The following is a 26004-nucleotide window of genomic DNA, read 5'->3' as shown; positions in this document are numbered from 1 at the left end:
TGGAGTTATTACATTTTTGTTGTTGTTTTTTCTTCCCAGAAAGATGTATCAATTATCTCTCAACATGACTACGTGTGGTACATGTTGTGTTTTCAGTGAGGAGCTTTTGTGGTCCCTAGAGTGTGGGTTAATTGGAGTAACATGTGTGTTTGTGCTCCATAATAAACTGTTGGCAGCACACAAACCAACTCAACCTCTTGGCCTTGTTGGAGCAGTGATGCAGACAAATGTTAACAAGCTGATTAAACTGTGATGTGCTGACAGATATGCTGGACACACATACACTGTCTGAAAATGGATACCAAAGTATTGCACATTGCAAAGGGTGTGTGCGTAATGGAATTACGTGCTTGCCAGAAATCTAAGTTAGATTTTGAAGTAGTTTTGTAATCATTAATATCGCTGCTTTCCAGCTGTACAATGAAGTTCAGGCCCGCAGAGGAGCAAACGATATCTCCGCTGACAACCAGAAAAATGGCACCCCGTTGGAGTGTGGCCTGGGTCACCATGGCAATGGCCTTTTAGTGCCTGACCATCATAGAGAGAGCCACACTAGAGCTATAACTGTGCCACATCACTATAGTAACGGCTGCAGCTCCAGTGGGTACAGCTACCCTGTGACTCATCAGAACGGCTACGGTTTCTGCCACGCCAACAGCGTCTCAGAGATTGGAGACCTGCTGCAGGATTATTTGGGGACAGGGAAACAAATGGGCCGGAAGAACAATGGAGCTCGCCACGTGGTAAGTAGAGGAAAGAAATTCTCTTATTTCCCTTCCATGTGCCTCATGTCGTTGGCATTTGCACGTCCAAAGGAACCCGATCAGTAAAAGTATAAGTAGGGCTTTGGTCAGGAGCATATTGATTACATTTCCCTGCAATAGGAGCTAGTTTCACATTCTGTCCCTATACCTGACAGCAGTGGAGAAGAAAGCCAACTTGCCAAGTGCAACATGAAAGTACAGTAGATAAGAATAGATTCAGCTATGCTATATCGAGTGTTGGGGTTCAGTTTTGGTAAAGGTACAGTAAAGGGTACCTTGCCAATGATCTTCCAGCAAATATAACAGCAGCATGTTGATACAGGGTTATTTTTATGTCACTTCTGATCTCTTTCAGCGCTTCAGTGACACAATCAAAGTGAGCCAGGACATCGCTGCATGCCAGGATGAGATCGAAAGAGGATCTGGAGATAAAAGGTAAGAGGCTGTATGTGTTTTTCATCAACTCTTTACAGTCGGAGATGATTTTTGTGCCTTGTTTTGAGTTATTTTCTCTGTGCCGAACCAGGCTCGGTAAAGAACAGATTTTCGGCAGTTTTGAGGAGACTGAAAACAGAAAGAACAGAGGGTCTCACATGAGAAACTCCCCCCGCAGAGAGAGTTCCCCCAACAAAGAAAACTCAGCCAAGCCCCCTCTTGGACAAAGGGATGCTCCTTCTGTGCAAGCACGCTCGCACCTCCAAGGGACAGCTGAATCTCCCGCTCTGGACAGGAAGTCCTTCAGTGCAGGTGTCGTGGGTGACAAGAAATGCAGCAGCCCCTCTGTTCTCAGGAAGTTTGGAGCCATGCTGCAGGAGAACGAAGGTAAAATGCTGACAGAATCAGGAGTGGTTACCCATCGAGGGCCAGCTCCAGAAGCAAAGTGTCCCACTCCCAGCTGTCAGCGCAGAACTCTGGGAGCCGCTGCCGTCGCCGGCAGGGTGCCCACCCGCGTGCCTACCCAGAAGTGCCAAACGGATTCTGACGTGCTGACAGCAGAGATAGAGCCCAGCCAAGATTGGGGGTTAGCATTTGACCCTGGAAGGCAGAACTCCAAGGATCAAAGAGGAGGGTACAGCAGTTCCAAAGGATCCCACTCTGGTCCCCAGCAGTCTCAGAGGAGATCACAGGTGGCAGGGAGCCCAAAGATTAGACCCAGGGCTCACAGTGGGGCAGACAGAGATGGAGGACTGGCTCAAGGAGAGAAATCAAGAAAGGTTACAGACGAGCAAGCGGATCCCAAAATGGAGCACAGGGCTTCAAGTGCTCCCTCTGTAATCCATAGGGCAATGTTATCAGGACCGGAGTCGGCTCGTTATGGCCAGTTGAGGGATGAAGGACTCATTGAACTGCTCGACATGCTGGAGATCCAACACGAGTACAGCTCCAGTCCTAGAACAGGATACAAAGCCCACAGACAGGAGCCACAGCAGGTAGGTAAATTTCTGTTTCTTTTTTTTACTATAAATTCGATAAACCTGTAAAAAACTGTAATACAACCTAACACGCGTACCGCTGTGTTTGTAACCAGATAAACCAAGCTGAGTTGTCACCAGCCACGCCTAAGAAGAGCTTCTCTCGCCCTGCACGGCCAGCCAACCAGAGACCTCCTTCCAGATGGGCCAGCCACACCCCTCCTGCCAGAATCACCGCCCCCTCAGGCCCAATCTACCGCCCGCCAAGCCCACTCACTCGCCCCCCTAGCCCCATGACCAGAACCCCAAGCCCTGCCATGAAGCACCGGCTTCTTATTTCTTACTCTCTTCCTACTGAGACCGTCATTATGTAATAGTTCCATTCAAACTGAGCTTGTTCCCTTCCTCTTTCTTTGTAAATAATTTTTATCAAACAAGAGCGCTGCACACAAATGCTTCATTTTTGTTGTGAAATAAAACACATCCACTACATTCTCCAGTGCTGCTGTGGCTTTTAAATCATTCTGTGCCTAAACTTTGCCAACACATCACCATATCGGCTTTGTTGTAATCCTGCATCGTATCTATAAACTTCTTTATTTTCTCTTTTTTTGTATTGAATTTCAGGTGTTTTCTGTGTAATGGGACGAAGCATGCAGCCCTGTTTTGAGGGTGCATGCCCATGTGTTCGATCCTTACGGCTGCTGTGTTATCAACCGTTCTCCATTCTCCCAGCGGCCACTCCTCTAACTGTCAACAACAGTGTGTTGTACTGTATCATATTGTCAAAATATATTTAAGATGTTGAAATAACAGCTGTGACAAATGACTATAATATGCCTTTAATGTATTTTTTTCTTGGTAATAAATATGACAGTGCTTTGACATAAAGACTCATCTCTCTTTGCGTTGGAGGATTGCATTGTCTCACTCCATTAATAATGGCTCATATTGCAGGACGTTGCCCGCTGATGCCTGCTGATATTCAATCCCAGCATGCCGGTGAGATGACAGCTCGTCCAGAGCTAGGCAGCTTTGCAAATGAGCTAATTGCCCGCCATCTTCAACGTGACATGAGCTAGTTGAAACAAGCTATATGATTACATTTTACAGCTTCCAAATTAGCATATGACACATTTTTGATTTGTTGGGTTTAATCATGTTCTTAAAAAAAAAAAACTTGAAATGATGATGCTGTTAAACACAAACACCGTGCAGCGTCCGTTCAAGGGCAGTTACGTTACCCGCCGTTATCGGGATATTCAGCGTGCGGCACAGGCAGAGATGACGTTGCATGCTTTGTGTTTCTCGCCTCATCATTCTCCCATCAACAACCTCTGGGGTACCTGACACCTCCTGCTTTGGGGCAGAGGAAGGAAACACATTGACACGCTCGCAAGTTTACACACTGGCGCTGAAAGAACATTTGCATTACATAAAAAAAGCATTCATATCACACAGTTTCTGCATCAACCAATATAATTTTTAGACGTATGCACATATGTTCGTGCCCTGCTACGCCTTTTGCCCCATTATACAGGGTATTTGAAGTGTGAAATGTCATTTAAAAAGCTGCATGGGTGCATGGAAGACTCTTGGCCCCGTGATTCATTTCATGCCTGTCACCCAACCTCTCAGTGCTATGTGGCACCTCAGACAGAAATAGCAAGCGTGACGTGTGTTTTGGTGCCAGAAATCTTATCCTGCTGTCTTTAGGAGTATAAATAAAGAGCAGGAAGGGAGTTTTGGTTCCTCTCTCTGTCTCCTTAGCTCTTTATCTTTTATCTTATTCATCTCTTTTTCTGCCTCCTCAGGTAGAAATGCCTTTAGATTCAGGGTTTCATCTGCTCATCTGGGACATAATTTTGCCCCTCACTCATTTTCTTTTTTTTAAGTAATTTTATTTTGTGGTTTTTGGGTTCATTTGTGAGTGTCTGTGTGTGTTTTGCTTTTTTAGGCAGATCATAATAGTTCCCCTTATCATTCCTCTGTCTGGTATCAAAATTACATCTCTCTTCCTGTATCCCTGTTACAGCATTGCTCATTGGTCTTCCCACCTCTGCTTGCAGGTTGTGTGACTAAATGACAGCCCGTCTTACAGGTTGGCACCTCCACATGCTGCATGACAGCTGACCATCTCCGCTATCTTCATCAGGCCCCCTACTAACTCGACCTCCCACCTGCATAAGCAAGCTGTTAAACAGGAGATCCGCTGTAGAAAGTGTGAAAAAACACTGTGTTCTTTGCCATGTACGTCTTCTCCTCTTCACCCTCCTAGTCCAGCCTGCTCCCCCTTTATCCCTGCCTCCCTGAATGAAAGACACTGCTATCAGACCGACACAGCATGGCAGAGCTTGGCACAACATGCTCTCCACTGGAAAGGCTATTCATGTGAGCAGAAGCAGACACATGACAGAGGGGAGAAAGGAAGAGAACACAGGAGCAGACAGCTGAAGTGTCGCCTTGGCTTACTTGACGTCAGCAACCAAGTTAACACACCCAAGGGGGTAATGCCCACTAAAAGATAGTTTTAGTTTTACATCGTCACACCTCGGACAGCCTCTACGCAACTACTTTACGAGTTATGCAACTTTTATTATATGCTATAAAAGTGCATTCCTGTCCAAACACATTCATTCATGACACATGTACAGTGCTGAACTGCCCTTTTCAATGATTTGCTATTGTGTGCATGTATGTGTGTGTGTGTGTTGAGATCCTGGGAGCAGCCCAGACAAGGCAGCACTTGTACCCCCTTAGAGACTCGAACCTGTAGCAGTGATTGCCAACATTTACATCTATCCTCACCTCTGTTAAGAGAAAACACGTGTATCAGTCTTTCAGAAATTTTTCCAGACTTGGACTGAGCGTAATCTTAGACTAAAAAGAAAAGGTAAAAGAAAAAATTTTTTACAGACCTATCTACAACTGGTCTGTCTGGAAAACTGAGCCTTTATTTTACAGGAGCAATTTATAATCTGTTTTATAGTTAATATTAGCTTTATTCAAAAACAAATCCTGCTTGCTAGAAGCATCACTCTTAGGCATTGTTTTTACAGCATATCACAGTCAGCCATGGTCATGTCAGGATGCTCTTTGCTGCAAGGTGAAGACCAGACAATAGAGAGAAAACACCAACAATCAGATGACCCCTTATGAGTAAATGCTTGGTGACAGTGGGAACAAAAAACTCCCTTTTAACAGGAAGAAACCTCCAGCAGAACCAGACTCAGGGAGGGGCAGCCATCTGCCACTACCAGTTGATGGCGAAGGTGTAATTAATGACATTACAGATGTCTTCCTGATGGAACTGAGGCATCAATATTGTTAAAACACCTCTGTTTATCTTGCAGTCACCAATCAGAACGTGGTTAAAATGATCTATGATATGCATAATTTGCACACACAACAATTTTGCTGTACATGTCATGACTTTTAATGCCAGAGCTCATCTAAAAGAGGGATTATCTAGAAGAAATGGTCTTCCATCCCTCTAGGAGGACTGATGATGTTCTGTGTGCACATGTGCCGGTTTTAGCTCTTTTTTTCCCAGTAATTTTTCAGCACCCACAACAAGTAGACCAAGAAACTGGGCCACATAAAAGGAATGTGGTCGTTTTTAATGTTACCTTTCCACAGAACGCATGCCAGGATTTCTGCTGTGGAAAAATGCCTATTACAAGTGTTAAACATATCTCACTGAGTCTCTGGTTGATGACATAACGTTTTCTTACATGTCTGAAGAATGTGAGAATCTTACATTCCTTCCTGCCACTTCTCAGCCACATCCACCTGTCCTCTGTCCTCTGCTCTCCACCCCTGTCCTGCCTCTCTAAAGCTGGGCTTGGGGAGTCTTCAGTGAAATCCCCAGCATGTGTCAGTTGCTCCTGCAACAGACTCAAAATAGTTAACAGTCATTACTTTGTGAGTACATCTCACAAAATTGTGAACAGAAGAGCAGCAGAGCCAAAATAAACGTAAAGGAGCACAGATCAGCTGAAACTGAGCCGTTTTACAGCCGTTTTCACAAGCTCTCTCATTGCATTATATAGCTGGATTTCTCATGTTAAAATTTAACAGACAAGAAATGTTTGCATGTCTCAAACAACAGGCATGTCTCTGTCCTCTCAATGGCATCCACCTGCCACTGCACACGTGAGCGCACAGCTGCACAAACAAGCAGGGTTCAACTGACACCTGTTTTGTTCAGTCTTTTCAGAACTTTTGCTGAATGCTCTTTCAGATATCTATGCAAACCTGAAATTTCCTGTCACACATTTGTAAATAAAGTTATCTTCTTGTCTCTCAAAGATATTGGGTGATAAGAATTCACACATTTTCAGCAGCTGCTGAGCCTGCTCCTCTCGAATCCCTGTATCAGTAACACGCAAAAAATGGATTTCAAAGCTGCTGTACATCTCCCAGGAGTGTTGACAGCCTAAATTATGAATTTGAGGGTCAACTCTGATAGGCCATAGGTGTAATTTCAAATTCCACTGCTCTACGCTTCCATTTTGTGCTCCTTTTAACCATATGGCACAAAATGTCTCATTAGACTGGAGCTGGTGTCACAGTTTGTTCTGCTCTATCTTCGTCCACCTGTCCAAACTGTCAGTGTGCCTGCATCTGTCCATTGAACAAGCCGTCTCAAATGCCAGATGATGAGTGTAGCAGTACAAGAGGTTGGACCATTAAGGACAGCCAGGGGGGAGCCTAAAGTGTTCTTGAAAATTCCAGAACCCTTCATTAAAATAGAATGGGGCCCAAATATCTCCCCTTTGAAAGACGACCCACGAGGGTCATCTTTCAAAACAAGAGCGAGGCGCTCTCGTGGGATTAGCTGGTGTTGCTTGGCAGAGGTGACTATAGTGGTCCATTTATCGTGTGACAAATGACCAATTTTAATTTGGTTGCATTGGAGTGGTCAGCTGGGAGCGACAACATGGCCCCAGGACTGGTCCGTGGCCCATTCATGTGCCCATGTTCGCCTCAGATTAATGTTCCTGGGCATACACATCACCAAGGAATGTCATCTGTTTTGCAGGTACATGCACCTGGCTGCTGCTGTTGTCTGCAGTAATGCATAGGTACAATGTTGTCATGGACTTTTTCCCCTAAAGAAAGATTCTCATCCAAGATTTTATGCTACATGGCCCCGTCCATTGGCCCCTGATTTTGGTAAAAATCGTTCTGTACCATTAGTGGAAAACGACACCAAAGCATGTTTCCACCCCTGTGCTTAACTGTGGGGATGGTGTTCTTTGGGTCATACTCAGCATTTCTGATACCAAAGAGCCCAATTTTGATTTCATCTGACCACAGCACTTTCTTCCAAGCTCTGTCTGAATCATTTATTTGTTCACCTACAAGCAGAGTGACCTTGCATCCACTGGAAGATTCAGTCTATTGCAGTGTAGTGTATTATCAACGGTTTTCTTGGTGACTGTGATCCCGAATGTCTTTAGATCATTAACAAGCTCCTACAAGGTAGTTTTAGAGTGTTCTACCACCTTTCTCATGATCATTCTCACGCCAGAAGGAACAATCTTGCATGGGCTCTAGACATAAATGACCTGAGATCAGGAGTGTCTGTAACTGATTGATATTGTAATCTGATTGTAATCTGTGCGCCACATGGGCACACAGCCAGTCTGTGGTAGACAGAATTTTGGAGTTTCTCTCCATTTAAATGAAACTATTTCATTTTTCATTTAATTTCTTTAGAAGAGGGCAAACTTACAAATTCATTGGATGATCAAATAATTATTTCCCCCATTGTATGAACTAGAGAGCTACATCTCTGAAGAACATTTCTTTCTGTGCAAAAGCTAATATCAGTACCTTAAACTGTCACCTCAGTACTAACCTGTCTAGTTCTCCCTTTAGCCTCCATTTGGTAGCACATAGACACCAAACAGAAAATACAGCGTGCCATCACATTAAACTGTTTTTAGAAATGGAGAAGACTCATAATATAAACTTTACGATCTTCATAGTAATAATGTGATACGTCACTGTTATAAATGGTTCAGTAGCACTGGGCTTAGTGAGGCATGTTACTTGATAGGCTAATGGTGTTAGGTCGATGAGCGTTACAGTAGAAGTGAAGTCATTCTTGGCTCCTGCATGAGTGATGTACCTTGTCTGTGAATCTCTGCGTTATGGTTAGAAATACTGATGACCTACTGTGCATATATGTATAGACACATCATGCACAGCTGCAAGACAGAGGCCACACACTAATGGTTCTTGTAACAGTCTAAACGGTGTACTAACATCTTTTATTCTTTTACAAAATAAACATTTTAATATTCAATTGAATTTCTATAAGAAAACCTGAGCCTGCATTTAATGGACTCAACCAATCCACCATGTTCAACAAAATAAGGTTAGAAATAATCCCCACAACAACAATGCTCCACTTTGGGCCTCAGGGTGGCGAGAGATGTGAGTATGATGAGACTATTTGTGGATGTATTGGAGACAGGGTATGTATTTTATGTAGTGTGAAAAGCTAGGCTACAGAAGGCATTTGACCAGCATATGAGGTTCACACGAGATCGTTAGAGGGCAGCTACATGTCTGAAAACATATAGCAGGCTTGTCTCCTGTCTGTCTGCCTGCACTCAGCAATGGCCATATCATATAGTGCATGCCCAGACCAGAAGTAGCCATGACCTCTCATCATGGATGAGATGAGACTCACAGTCAGGTTTAAAAAAAATGAATTCAGAAAGACATCTTTGTTTCTTTGTCAACATCATGTCTGCTCTTCTTCATTTGTCCTTCATGCTATTTTCACGCTATTACCACATCTCATCTTCCTCACCACTGTATCAGTCATAAAAGAATGCACTGCTACAGTGGTGAGGTAATGCAAGTTTTTTTTTAAGTACTTGACATGGTTTAGCCTTCATGTGTAAATGAATGGAACACACACAAGACAGTGTCAGCTGTGTTCAGGTATAGGTCTCCAAAAAATGTAAAGCTACTGGAATCAATATTTTCATAGAAACAATAGATCAAATTGCATGTAATGTGAATGCAACTGGTTGTGGTGACAAGCACCCATAGATATACTCCTGAGCTTGTGGCGCCTCTCGGTTCCAAGCAGGCATTGTGTTTCAGTTATGTCGAAAACTGATTTACTGTATTGGTTTGGTTGTCGGCTACAGCTGGAGGCTATTTTTAGAGAACAAGAAAATCACAAAACTCACCATAAACTACCTTCTCAGCAACACATGATACTTTGATAAATACTATTTTTTGCAATACACATAAAAGGGAAAAGAAAAGGAAATATACTGACCTCAGAAGATGGTAAGGCCCAGTCATCAGTCTGTCAATGTTACGCAGAATTTAAAGCATAATTCTGGGGGGTACATCTCTTGGCACCACAGAATTCAGGCACACTTTCTTGATATGCACTCCATTGTAGTGTTGGCTGTGTGCTGAGGCTCACTGCTATATTGATAACTGCACTGTTGCACTCAGGTCATTTCTTTAAGAAACTATTTAGCTGGATCCCTGCGCATTTTGCTAAACTGCACCTCCACAGCTTGAAGATGCTTGGTGATCCAACTCCTGGCAAAAATTTACAGTCACCACACTTGGAGTAAGTTCAGTCAAGATTATGAGATTAAAATGAGTACTTTAGCTCAGGTTGAGCAGTTTGTAGGGAATATTAGAAAGGCATCCTGAGATGGTTTGGACAGTGGATATACTGGGCAAAGGATGATGAAAAGATTCATGGATGCAGTGAAGGAGGACACGCATAGGCTCGGTGTGAATGAATAGGAAACTAGGAATGGGGTGAGATGGAGGTAGATGATCTGTGAACAACTATTATATATAATTATTTTAATTAATGGAGGATTTCTGTCCAGATCAAAAGTTAAACCATTATCAATAAAAACAGAAAAACATCAAAGCCTGACACCCCTGGTTGACGTATGGACTTTCCTAATAAAAGCAATTTTCTCCATCAAACTGAGTCCAACTTTCTCAAATAGCAGTTGATGGATAAACCTGGAGTCAGCATGGAAGTTTTGGTTGTTTTTTTTTTTATCAGATTAAAATCTTTAGCCAATACGAATTTATGATTAACTTCTGAACATTCACAAGCCATGGTTCGTCTTTTCCCACAATAACTTCATCTTTATTGTTTTCTGGTTTTCATTTGATCTTATCATCATCTTATAGTTCTGTCAAAATATTTACTTCTGTTTCTGCCCATTTGTTTATCATGTCCATTTAATGCACATTTTCTACTTTCAAGCCATACTGTCACAACACTGACGTTTCATGAAGTCAGAATGTCCAGCATTTGAATACAAAAATGGTTTTGTCATATTGGCTTTGTTTATTTCATACAAAGTCAAACAGCTAAATGAACATCCTCCAAGTGTGGGGATTGCATATTTGTGTTGTATTTCTTTAGTGCTAAGCATTGCCAGACATAGGCTCGAGTCTGCCAACACATATGAATGGCAAGTCATTTGTATTCCACTCAGGATATCCTCTATCTGGCTTATTTGCCATAAAGGCCTGTATGATGGTGGTGTCCTATCAGCAGGTTTTCCTGTCTCAGCAGAGGACTCCTGAAGCCCTTTTAGAGTGGCCACTGGTTCCTGCTCACCTCCCGAAACAAAACGCACCTTACATAGTCACTTATCATGGTCAGAAGTTTGTTTTGTAACATGACTAAAAAATACAAAGTGAGTGTGAAGTTTTTACCCATTTACAACTCGATAAATTATACAAAATTGTGTCTGAACGCTTTCTAAAACTGCCAAAAGAATGAAGATGTGCTGCTTCTTTTTTTTTCAAAAACAAAAAAAATTGCATTCACTCATTTTCCAGGATGCAGATGAAAATTATTTTACCCAGGAACAGAAACACGACATCTGGCCACTATCGCCACTGAATAAAAAGTGCACACAGCTTTGTGAAAGCTCTGAAAAGACACAGGACAAAGTCTGGCCCACAGAGCCATGTTTCTAATTCAAGTCACAGTCCAACTGCACGCATCAAGCCTGTGGTTTTCTTCACTTGGCAAATGCTGCAGCTCAGCGGCTTTGGTGGCGTTTCAGAGCATCATATAAATAAATCCAAAGGCGGAAGGGACTGGAGCCCACTGTTTAATTCACAGCCTTTAGTGATGCAGGCAGACTAGTGCTTCAAACCAAAGCAAATGTGAGCAAGACTTTGATGGAGATACAGTGATGTTAATTGTTAGTCTGTTTGTACCTTTTAAAGGCTGTGAATAAGTCGATGTTTTGGATTGGATCAGCTCCATTTTATTGAAAGATGTGCAGGGAACCCAGAATTTATACAAATAAATTCATGTGTTGCTCATGGATTATAGAAAAGGCAGTAATAATTTTAAACAGACAAACTGAATATTTGTGTCCCCTTAAGATTCTTAAGCATTTAAGAAGAAATAAATGTTAAATAAAAACTCAAGTATTCACTTTGACAAAAACTGCAGCTGAATTCAGCAATTTTCCAGTACAACGTGCACTCGAGTTAGTAATTCCAATATTAAAAATGCTATTATTCACAATAGGCACAAAAATACTCTTAGTTGCATCACTGGCAAGGTTTCAACCATCCAGTCTGTCTGGAGCTTCTTAAAGGTTCTCAGAAATCTGAGCAACACCTCCATCTTGTGGACTCTTGAAGTACTTGAAGCACTTAAGATTAAATCCAGGACACTCCTTGCAAACAAGTCCATGGATCAGAGCTTCCAGTCATCCCACAATCCTCTAATGCACTGAATTACATATTCATCCATTATAAAAGAAAATGAACACCCCATCATATGATTTTAAATCGCAGATAAACAATTTTAATAACTTGACAAAAACACCACAGGGAAAACATTCAGACTTCAGTAAGACAGGTACAGCGAAAAGTTAAAAGCTGAAGTAAGAACAGCCCAAGGGGGAGGGAAGGCGTAAGGGTGACAGAGCTTGTGAGGACAGTGTGAGCTCATTCAAGTACACGTCAATGCCAAAGCTTTGATAGTAGCCCTATGACAAGAAATAGAAATCCAAATGTGTCTCTCTACATATATAACCCAACACTTTCCAGTGGTTCTGCCAATACCTTTTCAACACCCAACAGTGCTCACAACAAAAGAAAAAACACATCATTATTAAATAAGACTATCACACTAAACCAGGGGGAAACATGGCCTCCCTCCTCTTACACACGCACACACACACATATATACACACAAACTCAAATTTAAATAGCTAATAATTAGATCCCAATTAAGCTTTAAAAAAAACCTAATCATCACAGCAAGTAAGCAGTTTCAATCCTCTGTAACTTGTGCTACATTTTAGGCTTGATTTTTTATACCATCACTCTAAAAATGGAGAAAAGAGGAAAAAACATTTAGATATACATAAATCAGCCGCATTAACAATGAGCTCATAAAATTGGTAAATAGAGAATCATTGAATTTCAAAGGGGCTGCATTGCGCTGTCACATCATAAGGCAGTGAGCTTATGGTGGTTCATAGACTGGATAGCTTTCTAAAGCACCTCACTTTTTTGTTTTAGGAACAAGCCTGTTGTTGCATAACCACCACTGAGCTATGAACTGCAGACTGAAAGCTGTTTACGACTATAACAATGACCTTAAAAAAAATTATATTCCTTTCTAAGGTTTTAGTTGTTTCTGCTCATATGAGAGAGGAGTACAACAAAGGTAACATGAGAGATCAACCCATATCAGAGGTGTTATGATGATGTTAGCTATTACATTATCCTACACGTAGCAATTTCATTTAACGTCTATGTAAAAATGTTAATTTGCTGTGTCTGTAATCCTTCTTCTCGCTTTTACTACTCTCTATATTCTCATGAGTTTGGTCTGAACACAGCTCAACAGACACAGGGCCACCGACAGAATGAAGTTTACATTAAAGTTGAGGGAGAATTTTAATTATTCCAACAATAATTTCAGGATGTTTGGCACATCAGTCAACAGGTTAATATCCACCCAGTGACACAGGTAACCACACATTCAAAAGGTATTGCTCCTTCCATGGGATATTTTAAAGATGCATACTGGTTTTTAAACTTTTTTGCTGAACTGAGGAGAGTTTGAGAACTTTTCAAATGTTCCAGTCACACTTCTGTCACAGTGCACTGCCCATCAGGACTACGTGAGCGGAGACTGAGTGTAGAGCTGGAAGGCCTGCCCCTTGGAGGGACTCTGGTTGGCTGGCTCTCTCTTAGTGCCCTCTGCCTATGTCTTCTTCGTGCCACTGATTCTGCTCGATCTCTCTCGCACTCCTTCTCGTCCTCACTCTCACTGTTGCCGGATGCAGATTCATACGTCTGCAGCTCGTCATCTCCTTCCACTTCTTCACCCTCAGGCTGGCTGATTAGAAGCTGAGAAAAAGATGCCTCCAGGGTCGAAGGTGACAGAGACAGAGGACTGGTGAGATGATGACGCCCCAGGAGTGTTTGAGGTCTAACAGGGGGACAAGACACAATAACAGGAAAGGAAGACTGCGATTGGCCAGCAGAGTCCGATCCATCAGCTGAGCTGACACGCTCTGTTGCTGCCGGAGCAATGACAGGTAAAGCAGGAACAGGGGTAGGTTCAGGGTCTAACCTTAATCCCGCCACCCCCTTTTTAGGAATATCTAGAATGTCCCTCTTTATCTTGCGCCTGCGACCATGCTCATTTCTGCGGTATTGGACCATGTTTTCCAGATCAGCCACATAAAGAAACCCCGCAATCAGCATCTCTGTGCTCTTTCTGCCCTTGGCAAAGGCCTCCTCTAGCTCTCGGCTTGTCCTCTCATCGTACTGCCACCAACCGTTGCGTCCTTCATAGTACCATGCATAGTCTCCACAGGATTCACCTCCTACTCCTCCGCTTCGGCTCAACCCAGAAGCCGCTGCCTTCAGTTCTTCAGGTGACAGGAGAACAGGCCGCTCCAGGAAGTCCTCAGGGATTTCCTGTCGGCAGAGAGCACAGCGCTTGCTATGCCAGGAGGCACCTTTCACGCACAGGAAGCAGAAGACATGGCAGCACGGGAGGCGTACAGGATGGACGCAGCTCTGCAGGCAGATGGCACACTCCGGGGTAGTGCTGGTGGAGGCAGCATCTCCCACTTCCTCTATGAGCTTGGAGGGTCGCAGGGCGTTTGCTGAGAGGTCCACTTCTCCACAGCCTGCCATGCTGCAGGGAGAGAGTCACAGCACAGCTGATGGAACATGCATGCTGCAAGCTAAACAGATTTAGTGACTCACTGACAAAAACATGGGAATGCAGCCCAAGTTAGCATGCGCTGCTCTGCTGACACTTCTGGGAACGCCCTCGTTCGCATATAGCACAAAACTGTTTTCAGGGCAAATATTCCCCTTTGAACATTACTTCCCAAATAACTGTAGCTTTAAAAACCTAAATATTACAAACAACAGACAGGCCAGCATACTTCTCGTGACTTTATCGGTCTGCAAATAGAACAACAAAGGCCTCTCTGTTTGGCAGAGCTAATGTAGGCACCCAGCTAGGCTAGGCTACTGTTGTGCTAACATTAGCGTTTCAGTCCTTTACTAGCCCCAAGTTGTATAAACAGATATTAAACTACTTGTCATAATGTTAAACTCTGGCATTGCTTTTGTGGCTGTAACCAATTTACAGTCGGATAAGTTAAATCATTCATTCAGCCAAAGTTAGCCTGCTAGCTGTCAGTGTGTCTCCGGGCTGCTAAAGTTGCCTATAAATACACTCACCTGAACTCGGGATACCTCGAGAAGCGTCCTCAGCTGAAGGCCAGGTTGAGATATTTCCACAGCTGCATTTATATTTAGTTATGAAGTTATGTATGACAGGAAATGACTGTGTTGCTACGTTAGTTGAGCTCTGTGCCCTGCCCAGCTAACTTCAGTACTGCTGGATGTGCTGCAAACACTTTCCAGCGGTGATACATATGTTGTGTAGATCTGGTGCGGCTGCACAAAGTAGGCAAAAAAGGAGTGTATTTCACAGTAAAAGAGGGCTTCATTAAACCTGTATGTAGTTATGGTTTAGTATTTTGTACACCATAAAAAAGAACTAACTGTATTTTTTTTTTTTTTTAATAACTGCGATTTACTTAAAACAAATAATAAACCGTAAAAAATAAAAATAAAACATTTGTCGAACTCAGGTATACATTTTTCACTTTTAATTAGACATTGTAGTTACTGTGTGTTGTGCTTGGCGCAACCCTGTTACCAGAACTCTAAAAAACTGAACCCAGAGTTACAAAACTATTGTTTGATAAATTCTTACTCATCAAGTTAAAGATATACATGGTCATACTGAATACTCATTCCCTACTGTGTTAACACCCGGCTCAAACACATTTTTAAAGAAATAATCAAAAAGTAATTTGCATGTATGCCTTTAAATTTGCATAATATTTGCTACATCTAGCTTTTGTCTTAAAAATGTCTTTATTTAGGTTTACCAGGCAAAGGGAAAAAAATTACACTAACGAAGCCTCAAAAAGTCATGTCTCAAATATAATGCACTTGGCATCAAGGGGTTAAAATATGTTGAAAAAAAAGTTACAAATAAATATGTTAAGAAAAAAGTTTAACATGGTGCACATTTTGTCTGAGGTCAAATGTGATTTATACAACAAGTGCATGTTTTAATATTTTGTGCAGGGATTAGTTTCACATTCATCAGTGGCACAGAAAATGTCCTGCAGCTGTAGAATGGCTGTGATTCTATAACATTTTCATACAGTTGCTACATCCGGTGATTGTATTTGCTAAATAATATAGCAAATATAATCAAATTATCTGAACTTTATTATCTGTGTTAACAGTTCAGTAGGAAAGCAGTGAAATTATTGCACATGAATGAGAGATAGACACACAGGATGACAAAATTACAAACTGTAAATATAAACCAATCAGCAGCAACGTTAGGATTAAAACCACTGGCATAATAGAAGATCCTTAGAGTCATGTTTGAGGCACTTTTGTGGTCTGGGAGATCAAAGGCAGGTGGGAGTTGGTGTTGGTTTTGTGGCTTATCTCAGTGCGTGGAGAACCTTGAAGTGTTTAGGGAATCCACAGCACTGGTGTATCTTTTGTATGCATTAAACATTTTGTTTCTTCTCTGCCATTTTGAGCTTCTAACAACCACAAACGCAAAGTTTTCATCATTAAATGTGAAAGTATAATTTGCCCCATACTTGCCCCAGGCTCTTGCGTTGATTTTAGTCCCCAAAAGAGTAGTGTTTTAGTGAGGCATAAACTGAACCACAGATGAACCTTGGAAATTAATAGCTAACATACAAGCATGTCCAGATGAAGATGTACACAAGCACTTTAATAAAGTTAGTCATATCCATCCACTTCAGTCATAACTGTTGGACTGTATAGAAAAATCTGGCTTCTTTTAGATGAAAGAGTTTCTACTTGTTTTTAAATTAGAAGACAATAGTGCATAAATTCAACAACGGATGCTGAAGATGGAGCTGCAAGGCAGGAGGGGAAGAAAAGGAAGATTCAAGGATGTAGTGAAGGAGGACATTCAAGTGCCTTGAGGCGACTGTTGTTGTGATTTGGCGCTATATAAATAAAATTGAATTGAATTGACATTAAGAGGGTTGGTATGATAGAGGAGGATGCTAAAAAAGGGGTGAGTTGATCCACTGTGGTGACCCCTAAAAGGCAGCCAAAAGAAGGATGAGATCAAATGGTTTAGAAGAGGCTTCTTTTAACTCATTACAGGCTGCTCCTGAGTCTCTTTCTGATGGCGCACTTCCTGATCTCTGACAAGTGTGAGCAGGGGTTACCATATACACTTGGAAAGTGCAGGACTGGCCGGGTGCGTGTCCTCTGTCCCCTCGGTGGGTCTGCATGCTCTGTTTCTGAACACATGCACCCCAGTCTGTCCATTCCCCAACCTCACAGTGAGCTAGAGGAGAAATGTATAACACTGGGAATATACATGACCCCTGCACTGAACTCTTCTGAGAAAGGGAAAACTATAACTTTGGGGGGTGCACCACATCAGCTGTACGTCAGGCTCAAATCCCTGTGGGCAGGTAAGGTGGCAGTGGCCATGGTGAAAAAAGAGATCTACTCTACAGCTCCTGCACACATTCGCCCTCACACACTCTGAAACAGATGGGCACAAATTTTCAAAAGAACAAATTTTTTGACACGGACAAACTAATTTATGCAAAACATGCCGTGACCTCACCTGTACATTCTCACAGTGCTATGTTTGCCGTCAGCCCCTTTGGACAGGCGGGTTCACATTTGCCCCCGAACAGGAAGTTACCTGGATGACAACGTAAGCAGAAGTTCTCACTGAAGCAGGAAGCACAGTCTAGCTTGCACCCTGCAGGCCAATAGGAAGCAACATAATCTGTTTGGTTTTTAAAATTTAATTTTGTTAGTAGCATAGAGAAATCAATTCAAGCCACATAAGTGATCTGAACAACACTAGGGTTTTTGCTACTGTAAACTTATTGAGCCCTCAAAGTCCCACAACTGATTAAACACACTGGGATACATGTTGAACATAGCAGATAGAAGGAAAGTGCCAAGCCCATCAAGGTAGTATCAAGCCAATACTAATACCAGCATTAGTATAAATACCACCTCTAGTTTTAGTTTCTGTGGTAGGACTTGACTTAAGCGTTCAAAGAAGTGCATGAGACTGTTGTCCGGTGTAGCAAGTGATTTATTCACCATTTTGTGACCCAAACAATATTTACAAAAATAAATAAGAAACTCAACTCCATAATTAACTCAGTTCAAATAAACATAACTGAACTTAAACCAACAAAAAATTAAGCTCAAAATGCACACAGCTACACTGACCTGGTCCTCTCTCCTCAAACACCTGAGTTCTGCTTAAATAGTCCACTTAACCAAATAATTTCTCCTCTGGACTATTCCATTCAGTAGGTAAGATGAACATGATTATATTCAAACCTCTACTGCTACTCTTTACTAGCAACATAAACTCTGTGGTGTAATCAATACATATTACAACAATAAGTCTATTTCTCCATAAACCCTCTAAAATCAACTTTATTAAATTACAAGAATTCTTCCCCTTCCGCACTTGGTCTCATCCTGTGACCTCAGATGAACCCAGAAGCTATAAAGCAGGAAGTAAAACTACATTTCCTCCTTTTGTTTCTGGAAGACAGGTAGGTAAGTTTAAACAAAACCGATTAACAGTTGAAATAAATAACATGTTAACTTAACAAACTTGTAGGAATTGATTTAAACCAAGATGTTATAATATATCATCTGTAAAAGTGCAAAACATAAACAAACCCGGGATAGTAGATGTTTGCCTATTGCAGATTGCATGTGAAATATGGTTAAATCAAAACAAGAATGTTAACTAAGAATATGGACAAATGGTGTTCTCACCCACTTTGTCACAGTTTCATCTTGGGATTTCTCAGAATTCTTGCTTGTATGTACACATGCGATTACTTCAAAGCAAATATTGTCTGTATAAATACCATGCTTTCTTCTCACATTATCAAGGCTTCAGAATCTTGAGCCCAGAAACCCTTTTTTTCTAGGGTAGGAATATGGCAAGCAGGATGAGGACCTAAACATGGGACTCAAGTAAAAGAGGATTATCTTAAACACTGGGACACTAGGAACCAGGAACTGGGAGCAATGGAAACCAGACGCAAGAAGATACTCACACAGCACAAGGGGTAACGATGCGACAACAGAAGAAAACACAGGGCTCAAATACACCAGAGAGTAACAAGGGAATGGAAAACAGGAGGGAAAAAGCTGGGACTAATCTGACATAACAAGATGGGGAGGAAGCAAAAGTGAAAACACTGAACACAGGACATGAAACCGTCAGACAGAAACAGACTAAACTTTTTAAACAATACAATATGTTACAGATTTTACAAATTTAAGAAATAGCACTAATATATACAAATCACTCAATTTTAAATATCAACAATTAACAGAGGTGATTATAAATAAATATCAAGAATATTTATTTATATATGCATTGTGTGTTTGTCAAGAGCCTATGGCTAGGTCGCCCATAATGGAATAAATGTATAGCTTTCAAGTGAAGTTTATTATTTTTCACATGTTTAGGGTTGTATGTTAAGTATTATTATTTTTACTATATACAAGAATCTCTCAGGTAACAGGAGTCATAAGTATATAAACTCATGTCCCAACATTCATTTGCTAGCATCTACATCATGCTAATTAAAAGTGATAATCTGTTTTTCCATTGTCAGGTGTTGCAGAGTCTAAGAGAAAGGTAAGGTGTATCATCTCATGTTTGTTAATAACTGAAAAAACAAACAAACATGGAGTAAGTATCCTGTTAGTCATGAAAATACATTTATCTATTTCATAGATGTTTAAAGTTAGTTTAACTTTTTTTTTGGTTTTCTTCTCTGCTACAATAGTTCTTGGCTGCTGGGTGCTTCTCACGATGCACTGATTGTTTTTTCACTCACAATAGGTTTATACACCTACGATGTAGAGCCACATTATGAAAACAACATAGTTGATCATTATGAGAATAAAGTCAAAATTCTGAGATAACAGTCAAAAATCTATTTTCAGAACAAAGTCTAAATATGCAGATTACCATTGTTTTTTTTCAAGACAGGCAATTGTTTTTCAAAATTGCATTTTTTTTTTTTTACCAAATAAGACACAAACCAAAGATTTCTCTATTGACTGCGAAATTACGAAAACTGGAGCTCAGACTTGTCCGTCCAAAAAATTAAAACAAAAACAAAACAACGCAGATATATGCGATATATATGCGAGATATGCCCACCTGCTTTGCAATTCCTACATTTTCCAAAGCAATCTGGTGGGAGTGAAACCTTTGCTCTACTGGTTTGGACCAGAGGGCGCATGTTTTGACATCCCAGCCTTAACATAATTTGAGTGGGTTACATAAATAATGCCATATAGTTTTAATGAAGGGAGAAGCATTAGCTTTAGATACTAGAAACATTACTGCACCATGCTGTAAACATGTTTATTTCTGTGGTAAAGTTGGACACTTGTACTTTTTAAGAGGAAAAACTTGATTTTATTTGTTATTTCAGGTAAGCTTCCATGGGTTACTTGGTTTTGCAGGAAGACTTGATGGAATGATTGGTATAAAATGTGTTTCTAACCACAGACTATGTAAGATGGAAAAAGCCACTGATGTCACTATAGATCTCACGGTACTGGGCGTTTCTGGTTTTCTTCTGTTCCCATTTTAGTATTGTTTGTGCACGCTCTCTTCTACTCTGTAGTATTCTTTTCAATATTCTTGATATTTATTTATAATCACCTCTGTTAATTATTGATATTTATAATTGAGTTATTTGTATATACTAGTGCTATTTCTTAAATTTGTAAAATCTGTAACATATTGTATTGTTTAAAAAGTTTAGTCTGTTTCTGTCTGACGGTTTCATGTCCTGTGTTCAGTGTTTTCACTTTTGCTTCCTCCCCGTCTTGTTATGTCAGATTAGTCCCAGCTTTTTCCCTCCTGTTTTCCATTCCCTTGTTACTCTCTGGTGTATTTGAGCCCTGTGTTTTCTTCTGTTGTCGGATCGTTACCCCACGTGCTGTGTGAGTATCTTCTTGCGTCTGGTTTCCATTGCTCCCAGTTCCTGGCTCCTAGTGTCCCAGTGTTTAATTTCTTAGTTTCTAGCTTAGGTTATTTCTTTGAGTTTTTGAGTATCTGCAAAGCGCAATAAAGCTGCCACTTTAAGTTCATCCTTCTGTGTCTGTGAGTCCTGTGTTTAGGTCCTCATCCAGCTTGCCATATTCCTACCCTTGACAAAAGGGTTTCTGGACTCAAGATTCTGAAGCCTTGATAATGTGAGAAGAAAGCATGGTATTTATACAGACAATATTTGCTTTGAAGTAATCCCATGTGTGCATACAAGCAAGAATTAAAAAAAAAAAAAAAAATCCCCCAAAATCCCTAGTTTTAGTTTCATCCCAAGATGAAACTAAAACTAGAGGTGGGCAGATCAATCAAAAATATTGATGTATTTATACTACAGTAGCAAAAACCCTAGTGTTGTTCATCTGGTTCAGATCACTTATGTGGCCTGAATTGATTTCGCTATGCTACTAACAAAATTAAATTTTAAAAACCAAGCAGGTTATATTGCTTCCTATTGGCCTGCAGGGTGCAAGGCAGACTGTGCTTCCTGCTTCAGTGAGAACTTCTGCATATGTTGTTATCCAGGTAACTTCCTGTTAAGAGGCAAATGTTAACGCGCCTGTCCGAAGGGGCAGAAAACAGTTCTGTGCGCATATAAAACAGGTCCGCAGCTCTGAACAGTAGTAAAGGGACCTCTGGCTAATACGTTGGGTTCCATGTCGGGCTCAGCTGAAAACTAGCTTTACTTTGTTGTCTGGGTCAACTTTGCTATTGAGAGACAGAGAGAGGTGTTGAAAGGCTGCTCCGATAAAACTTATTGTTTCGTAGGAAAACACAAACACAGTGCACAGTGATTCTTAATAGCTTACTTACAACTGGGCTTTTTGGCTGCAGTGGTTATTATTATATTTACATGCTTCCATCTCCCATTTCTGGTCTCCCATTTCCATTTTTTTCTCCCTCCTTCACACTCAGACACATAACGGGTATGGCAGTCCATTCTCCCTGCAGCATGGACTACACTGCCCATGAGGCTACATTATTTAGGGCTATGCCTGTAACACTCTGCCTATTGCCTTCATATTAAACAATTTTTTGAATAATATTATTATTTCTCTATGTCAAATTATAAGATCTCCACCATGGGCATGTTACTTTTACTTTTTACTTTTATCTATCTAAACAGTTAAAGTCTCAACCCTAATATTTTGTCATGTTTGCCTTAAACAAACATTGCACTTATACATTGCCCGGCAATGTATTATCGTATAATAAATTTATTGATAATTATGGCTTAGTATGTACTCAAAGTAAATTCATTAAAGTTGTGAAAGCCATTCCCCCTGCAATGATTCAGATGACTAAAGCCAGTTTAACCTATTCTTCCTTTATAATCCGTGAACCATCCTTATTCATTGATGATCGTCAATTTAAAGGAAAGACTTGCAATAACAAATTTTTAAGGACAATTCTAACCAAGCAACTTTTTCCTTCTCAATTAACAAGAAAATATTTGTTTAAAGATTATAATTTTAGGTTTTTGACCAAGTATCTTTCCTTTCCAATTCCGCCAAAAGCTAAAGAAATTCACTTTAAAGTGGTAAATGCCATATACCCGTCCAAGGACTATCTTCACAAGAAATTCAATATAGATACGAACACATGCACATTTTGCAACACTGATATTGAGACTACAGAGCACCTTTTCTACTCATGTGAAAGCACCAGATCTTTTTGGGATGGTTTCCAGTACTGGTTAACCTCTAAAAATATTGACTGCCCTTCTCTAACCTTTCAAGTAATTAGATTTGGCCTACAAACAGAAAATAAGAAAATAGAATTTGGGATTAACAACCTATTTATAGTCGCAAAATTCTTCATTCATAAATGTCGCTTCTTGAAAATTACTCCGATCTTTGCTGCTTTTAAAAATGAAGTCTCTTTATTGAAGGCTTCATTAGACAAATGTAATGTTAAAGCTCACACCTTACTTGATTTTTTGATGCTGCTTCTAAGCTAATGTAAATAGACTGTATGTGCGTAGACTGTACGTTTTCCTTTTTTTTTTCGTTTTCTTTTAGTATTATTACTATGTTTTTGTTTTTTTTTTTCCTTTCTTTTTAATTTAGTTATATCTTACTTTATAAGGAAGGACATTAAGGTAATTGTATGCTGCTGGATACTTCTATTACTGTGCCTTTCCTTTCTTCTTTGATTGATGGCTGCTTCGTTCCTCATCACCTATAACTGTACATCTTTGGTGGGTCTGCTTAAGATCTGCGATGTATTTTGGTACATTGTACAATAAAAAAAAAAAAAAAAAAAAAAATGTCAGTTACAAGCTTAAATATAAAGATGAAGAAGTGTAATTGAAGCCAGGCTATTGATCGAGTAATCTCACAATGCTTCAATTCTTTGAAGCAGCCATCAAAACATTTTCTTGGGGTTCCTTTGGTGCTGAATTCTTCTTCCTGATAGAACGAAGGATTTTCCTGACATTGCTTAGACACTCCTCCAGAAATCCAGTTGCTGGCCTATGAGTTCTGCAAAGGCTGAACCACTTATCCTTAAATGTTTAAACGAAAGAAAAGGGTCAGTAAAGTAAGATTTAAAAGATGAGAAAAAAAAAATCTTCTACCCTTTTTATTTATCTATTTATTTATGTGTTGGTATGTTAATTAATATACAAGGTGAGAAAGCATTTACTGCTTTGCGCAGTAATGAGTATGAAACTCTAGATGGCGCGGATGTAACAAGCGAGGCGGTAAACGGCTAATACGACCACGAAGAAGAATCTACACCGGAAGTCGACAAAGCGGGATATTAGAAAACGTAAACAAACGTTTTTCGTGAGGTGTGCCTTTTTTGTTTCACAGAGAAACTTCATCGACATGCTGAACAAAGCGCCCAGACTGAAAAGTACAATTAAAACGAAGGCGAAGGGCAACATAAACGTGAGGCCGGCGTCAGAGGCGATGGTAGGCTATCGCTTTGTCCGCAGCTGACCGGTAGATGAGCGACGCTAAATAACAGCTGGTTTTTGCTCCTGTGTGCTCAGATCGAACTGCTGACACTGCTGTTCCTGAACAGCCTGGCTGAAGAGGCGAAGGCCAAAGCGTTTGAGGAGAAATCTGCGACGATCAGAGCTCAGCACGTCAGGGCAGTCTCCAAGGTCGGTTTATGTTCACAGCACTGCATTAACAACACAATCATTTAATCAGCCAGTGATTAGAGATTTACTGTTTATTAGTAAACCATTAGATAATCTGTTGATTCCCGATTAATCGTTTGGTTCTGTCTCTCCGTTTAACGAAACAACCTTAAAATTAGAGATTTAATTATTTTAAATATTTCCATCACTGTATATAACTGTAAAGCACTAAATGTAAAAGAGTAAACTACGTTTTTTCCTTTTTGGAGGGTCTTGATTGAATAACTGATATATAAATCAGCCCTTACAGCAGAAAATACACATTATTTAATAGTAAAATAAACACAAAAAAACCCCAATGTATTTCTCTGCACACAACAATCATTCACTCAAATCACATGTTAGCATTTCAAAGACTTTTAAAGAATTGCTCGACGCTAGGTAGTTTCTGTTACTGTAAAATAATAAAAGCTATCATCTTGTTACATTATGAAGTTTTTCTTTTAATCATTGTAATTGAAACTACATAAAACAGCCATAATTTTATTCCCTCAGTATGCTGGCACTTCTTCTTCATATTATTAAAGATATTTTAAACGTACTGTACAGAAGTTAGAAATTTCAGTGTTGTGTCAAATTGAGCTCACTCTAAAATTTTTCCATTCTTTCTTTACAGAAAGTACTGAAAAAGGCGAGAGGATGATGAAGACGGTGAAGAGCATCATAAAGATTATTTTGGAAGGCAGTAGCAATATTCTTTCATATTTTTAATGTCTTGTTTTGATCCGAAATCCCTTTTTTGAGTTTATTGTATTTTTATTGTATTTTCGTGCAAGTAAACACTGTCCTTTAATTGTTCTGTATTAAACATTTGTGAATTTTACACTGCCTAATTTATGTATGACAACTTAAAATATAGAAAATAATTGTTATTCTTATCTGAAAACATTTGGGAGCAAATTCTTTTAGAAAGTGCCTGCAGGCAGTTATTTGGGCATTTATTTGGAAGCCAAATTAAATAACTCCCTACCTAAATGTAGTTAAATTTCAGTGGCCGGTGATTCATCAAACCTGCATATATATAATCACCAGTCAATCCTGATAAGACCTGATTAAGTTTTCTGACTTGACCCCAAAATAAGGTTTTAAAAAGCTGTATGTCTGCAGATGAGCTCTCTCAAGTCTCTGTTTTGTTCTCCCATCATATCCCATGATTCACAGCCTCTTCAAATTCCTCACTACTTCACACTACATGTATTAGTGTGATGAAGTGATATCCTGCTGATTCCACATCACTACAGGGTTCCTCATAGTGAGCCAAAAGGTTGAAGTTGTAAAAGTGCTTGATTGTTCTTTTACAGTATCTGCTAAGTTATTAATGAAAAGAGTGTCATGTTTGCTCAACCAGCACCCTCACAGCAGATGTAGCGGGGGAGGGGGGTCAAAGTCACCTACATAACACCCAACAACCAAGAATCAGGGGTGGGAATTAAGCATTTTTGAAAACGTGAGTTGGAATGGGTTGATTTATACTCCAATTATGGGGCTACTTATTTTGCCTCATTTACATAAACTTAATTATACCAACTTTGTTCATGTATGAGGCAAAAGACATGTTATTTATCAAGTTATGTTTTATTATCTTCATTATATTACCCTAGATATGGAGATATATATACATTGAAGTGACCAATGAATCTAAACTTTATAAAATAACAAAGACCTGAAGTCTGTAGAATGTTTGTGACATCACAGAGCAGCAGTCTGCCTGCTGAGAGTTTGTGCACTGTTGATGTTAACAAAGGTTACAAGAGGGTTGGGGAAAATGTGGAAACAATGATAATGAGGGAACAATCACACTGATTTAACAGAAAGGTAATGAAACACTGGGGCAAAAGGAATACAGTGGTCCCTCGTTTATCGCGGGAGTTACGTTCTAAAACTAACCCGCGATAGGTGAAATCCATGAAGAAGCCAACTTTATTTTATTTTTTTTACAATTAT

The 26004-nt window shown here is 40.2% G+C and overlaps 2 protein-coding genes and 1 long non-coding RNA gene across 6 annotated transcripts; 2 read left to right on the top strand and 1 right to left on the bottom strand.

The window, feature by feature from the left end:
- Nucleotides 1-12000: 12000 nt before the first annotated feature.
- On the bottom strand, nucleotides 12001-15162 carry LOC116309595 (E3 ubiquitin-protein ligase rnf146-like). Its single transcript, XM_031726258.2, has 2 exons — nucleotides 14942-15162; nucleotides 12001-14384 (listed from the first exon to the last, which is right to left on the bottom strand). The coding sequence occupies exon 2, from the start codon at nucleotides 14381-14383 to the stop codon at nucleotides 13319-13321; it is 1065 nt and encodes a 354-aa protein (XP_031582118.1). The 5' UTR covers nucleotide 14384; nucleotides 14942-15162; the 3' UTR covers nucleotides 12001-13318.
- A 3579-nt stretch (nucleotides 15163-18741) lies between these two features.
- Nucleotides 18742-20961, top strand: LOC120433090. 2 transcript variants are annotated; one of them, XR_005608310.1, is made up of 4 exons: nucleotides 18742-18903; nucleotides 19459-19481; nucleotides 20367-20412; nucleotides 20702-20961. It is a non-coding gene; the product is annotated as an uncharacterized LOC120433090 (long non-coding RNA). The 2 variants fall into 2 exon arrangements; XR_005608311.1 differs by lacking the exon at nucleotides 20367-20412.
- A 37-nt stretch (nucleotides 20962-20998) lies between these two features.
- Nucleotides 20999-24883, top strand: LOC116309599 (centromere protein W-like). Of its 3 annotated transcripts, none has more exons than XM_039598648.1 (5): nucleotides 21057-21074; nucleotides 21375-21434; nucleotides 23726-23827; nucleotides 23908-24021; nucleotides 24677-24883. In XM_039598648.1, the coding sequence occupies exons 1-5, from the start codon at nucleotides 21072-21074 to the stop codon at nucleotides 24701-24703; spliced, it is 306 nt and encodes a 101-aa protein (XP_039454582.1). In that variant the 5' UTR covers nucleotides 21057-21071; the 3' UTR covers nucleotides 24704-24883. The 3 variants fall into 3 exon arrangements, with proteins under 3 accessions (XP_031582122.2, XP_039454582.1, XP_039454581.1); XM_039598647.1 differs by having other exon boundaries at nucleotides 21345-21434; XM_031726262.2 differs by lacking the exon at nucleotides 21375-21434 and having other exon boundaries at nucleotides 20999-21074.
- The last annotated feature ends 1121 nt before the right edge of the window (nucleotides 24884-26004 follow it).

This window comes from Oreochromis aureus, linkage group 15, assembly GCF_013358895.1.
Source record: "Oreochromis aureus strain Israel breed Guangdong linkage group 15, ZZ_aureus, whole genome shotgun sequence".
NCBI classification, from domain to species: Eukaryota; Metazoa; Chordata; class Actinopteri; order Cichliformes; family Cichlidae; genus Oreochromis; species Oreochromis aureus.
Note: the sequence above shows the minus strand (reverse complement) of the source record. Positions and strands in the feature narration are given on the sequence as shown.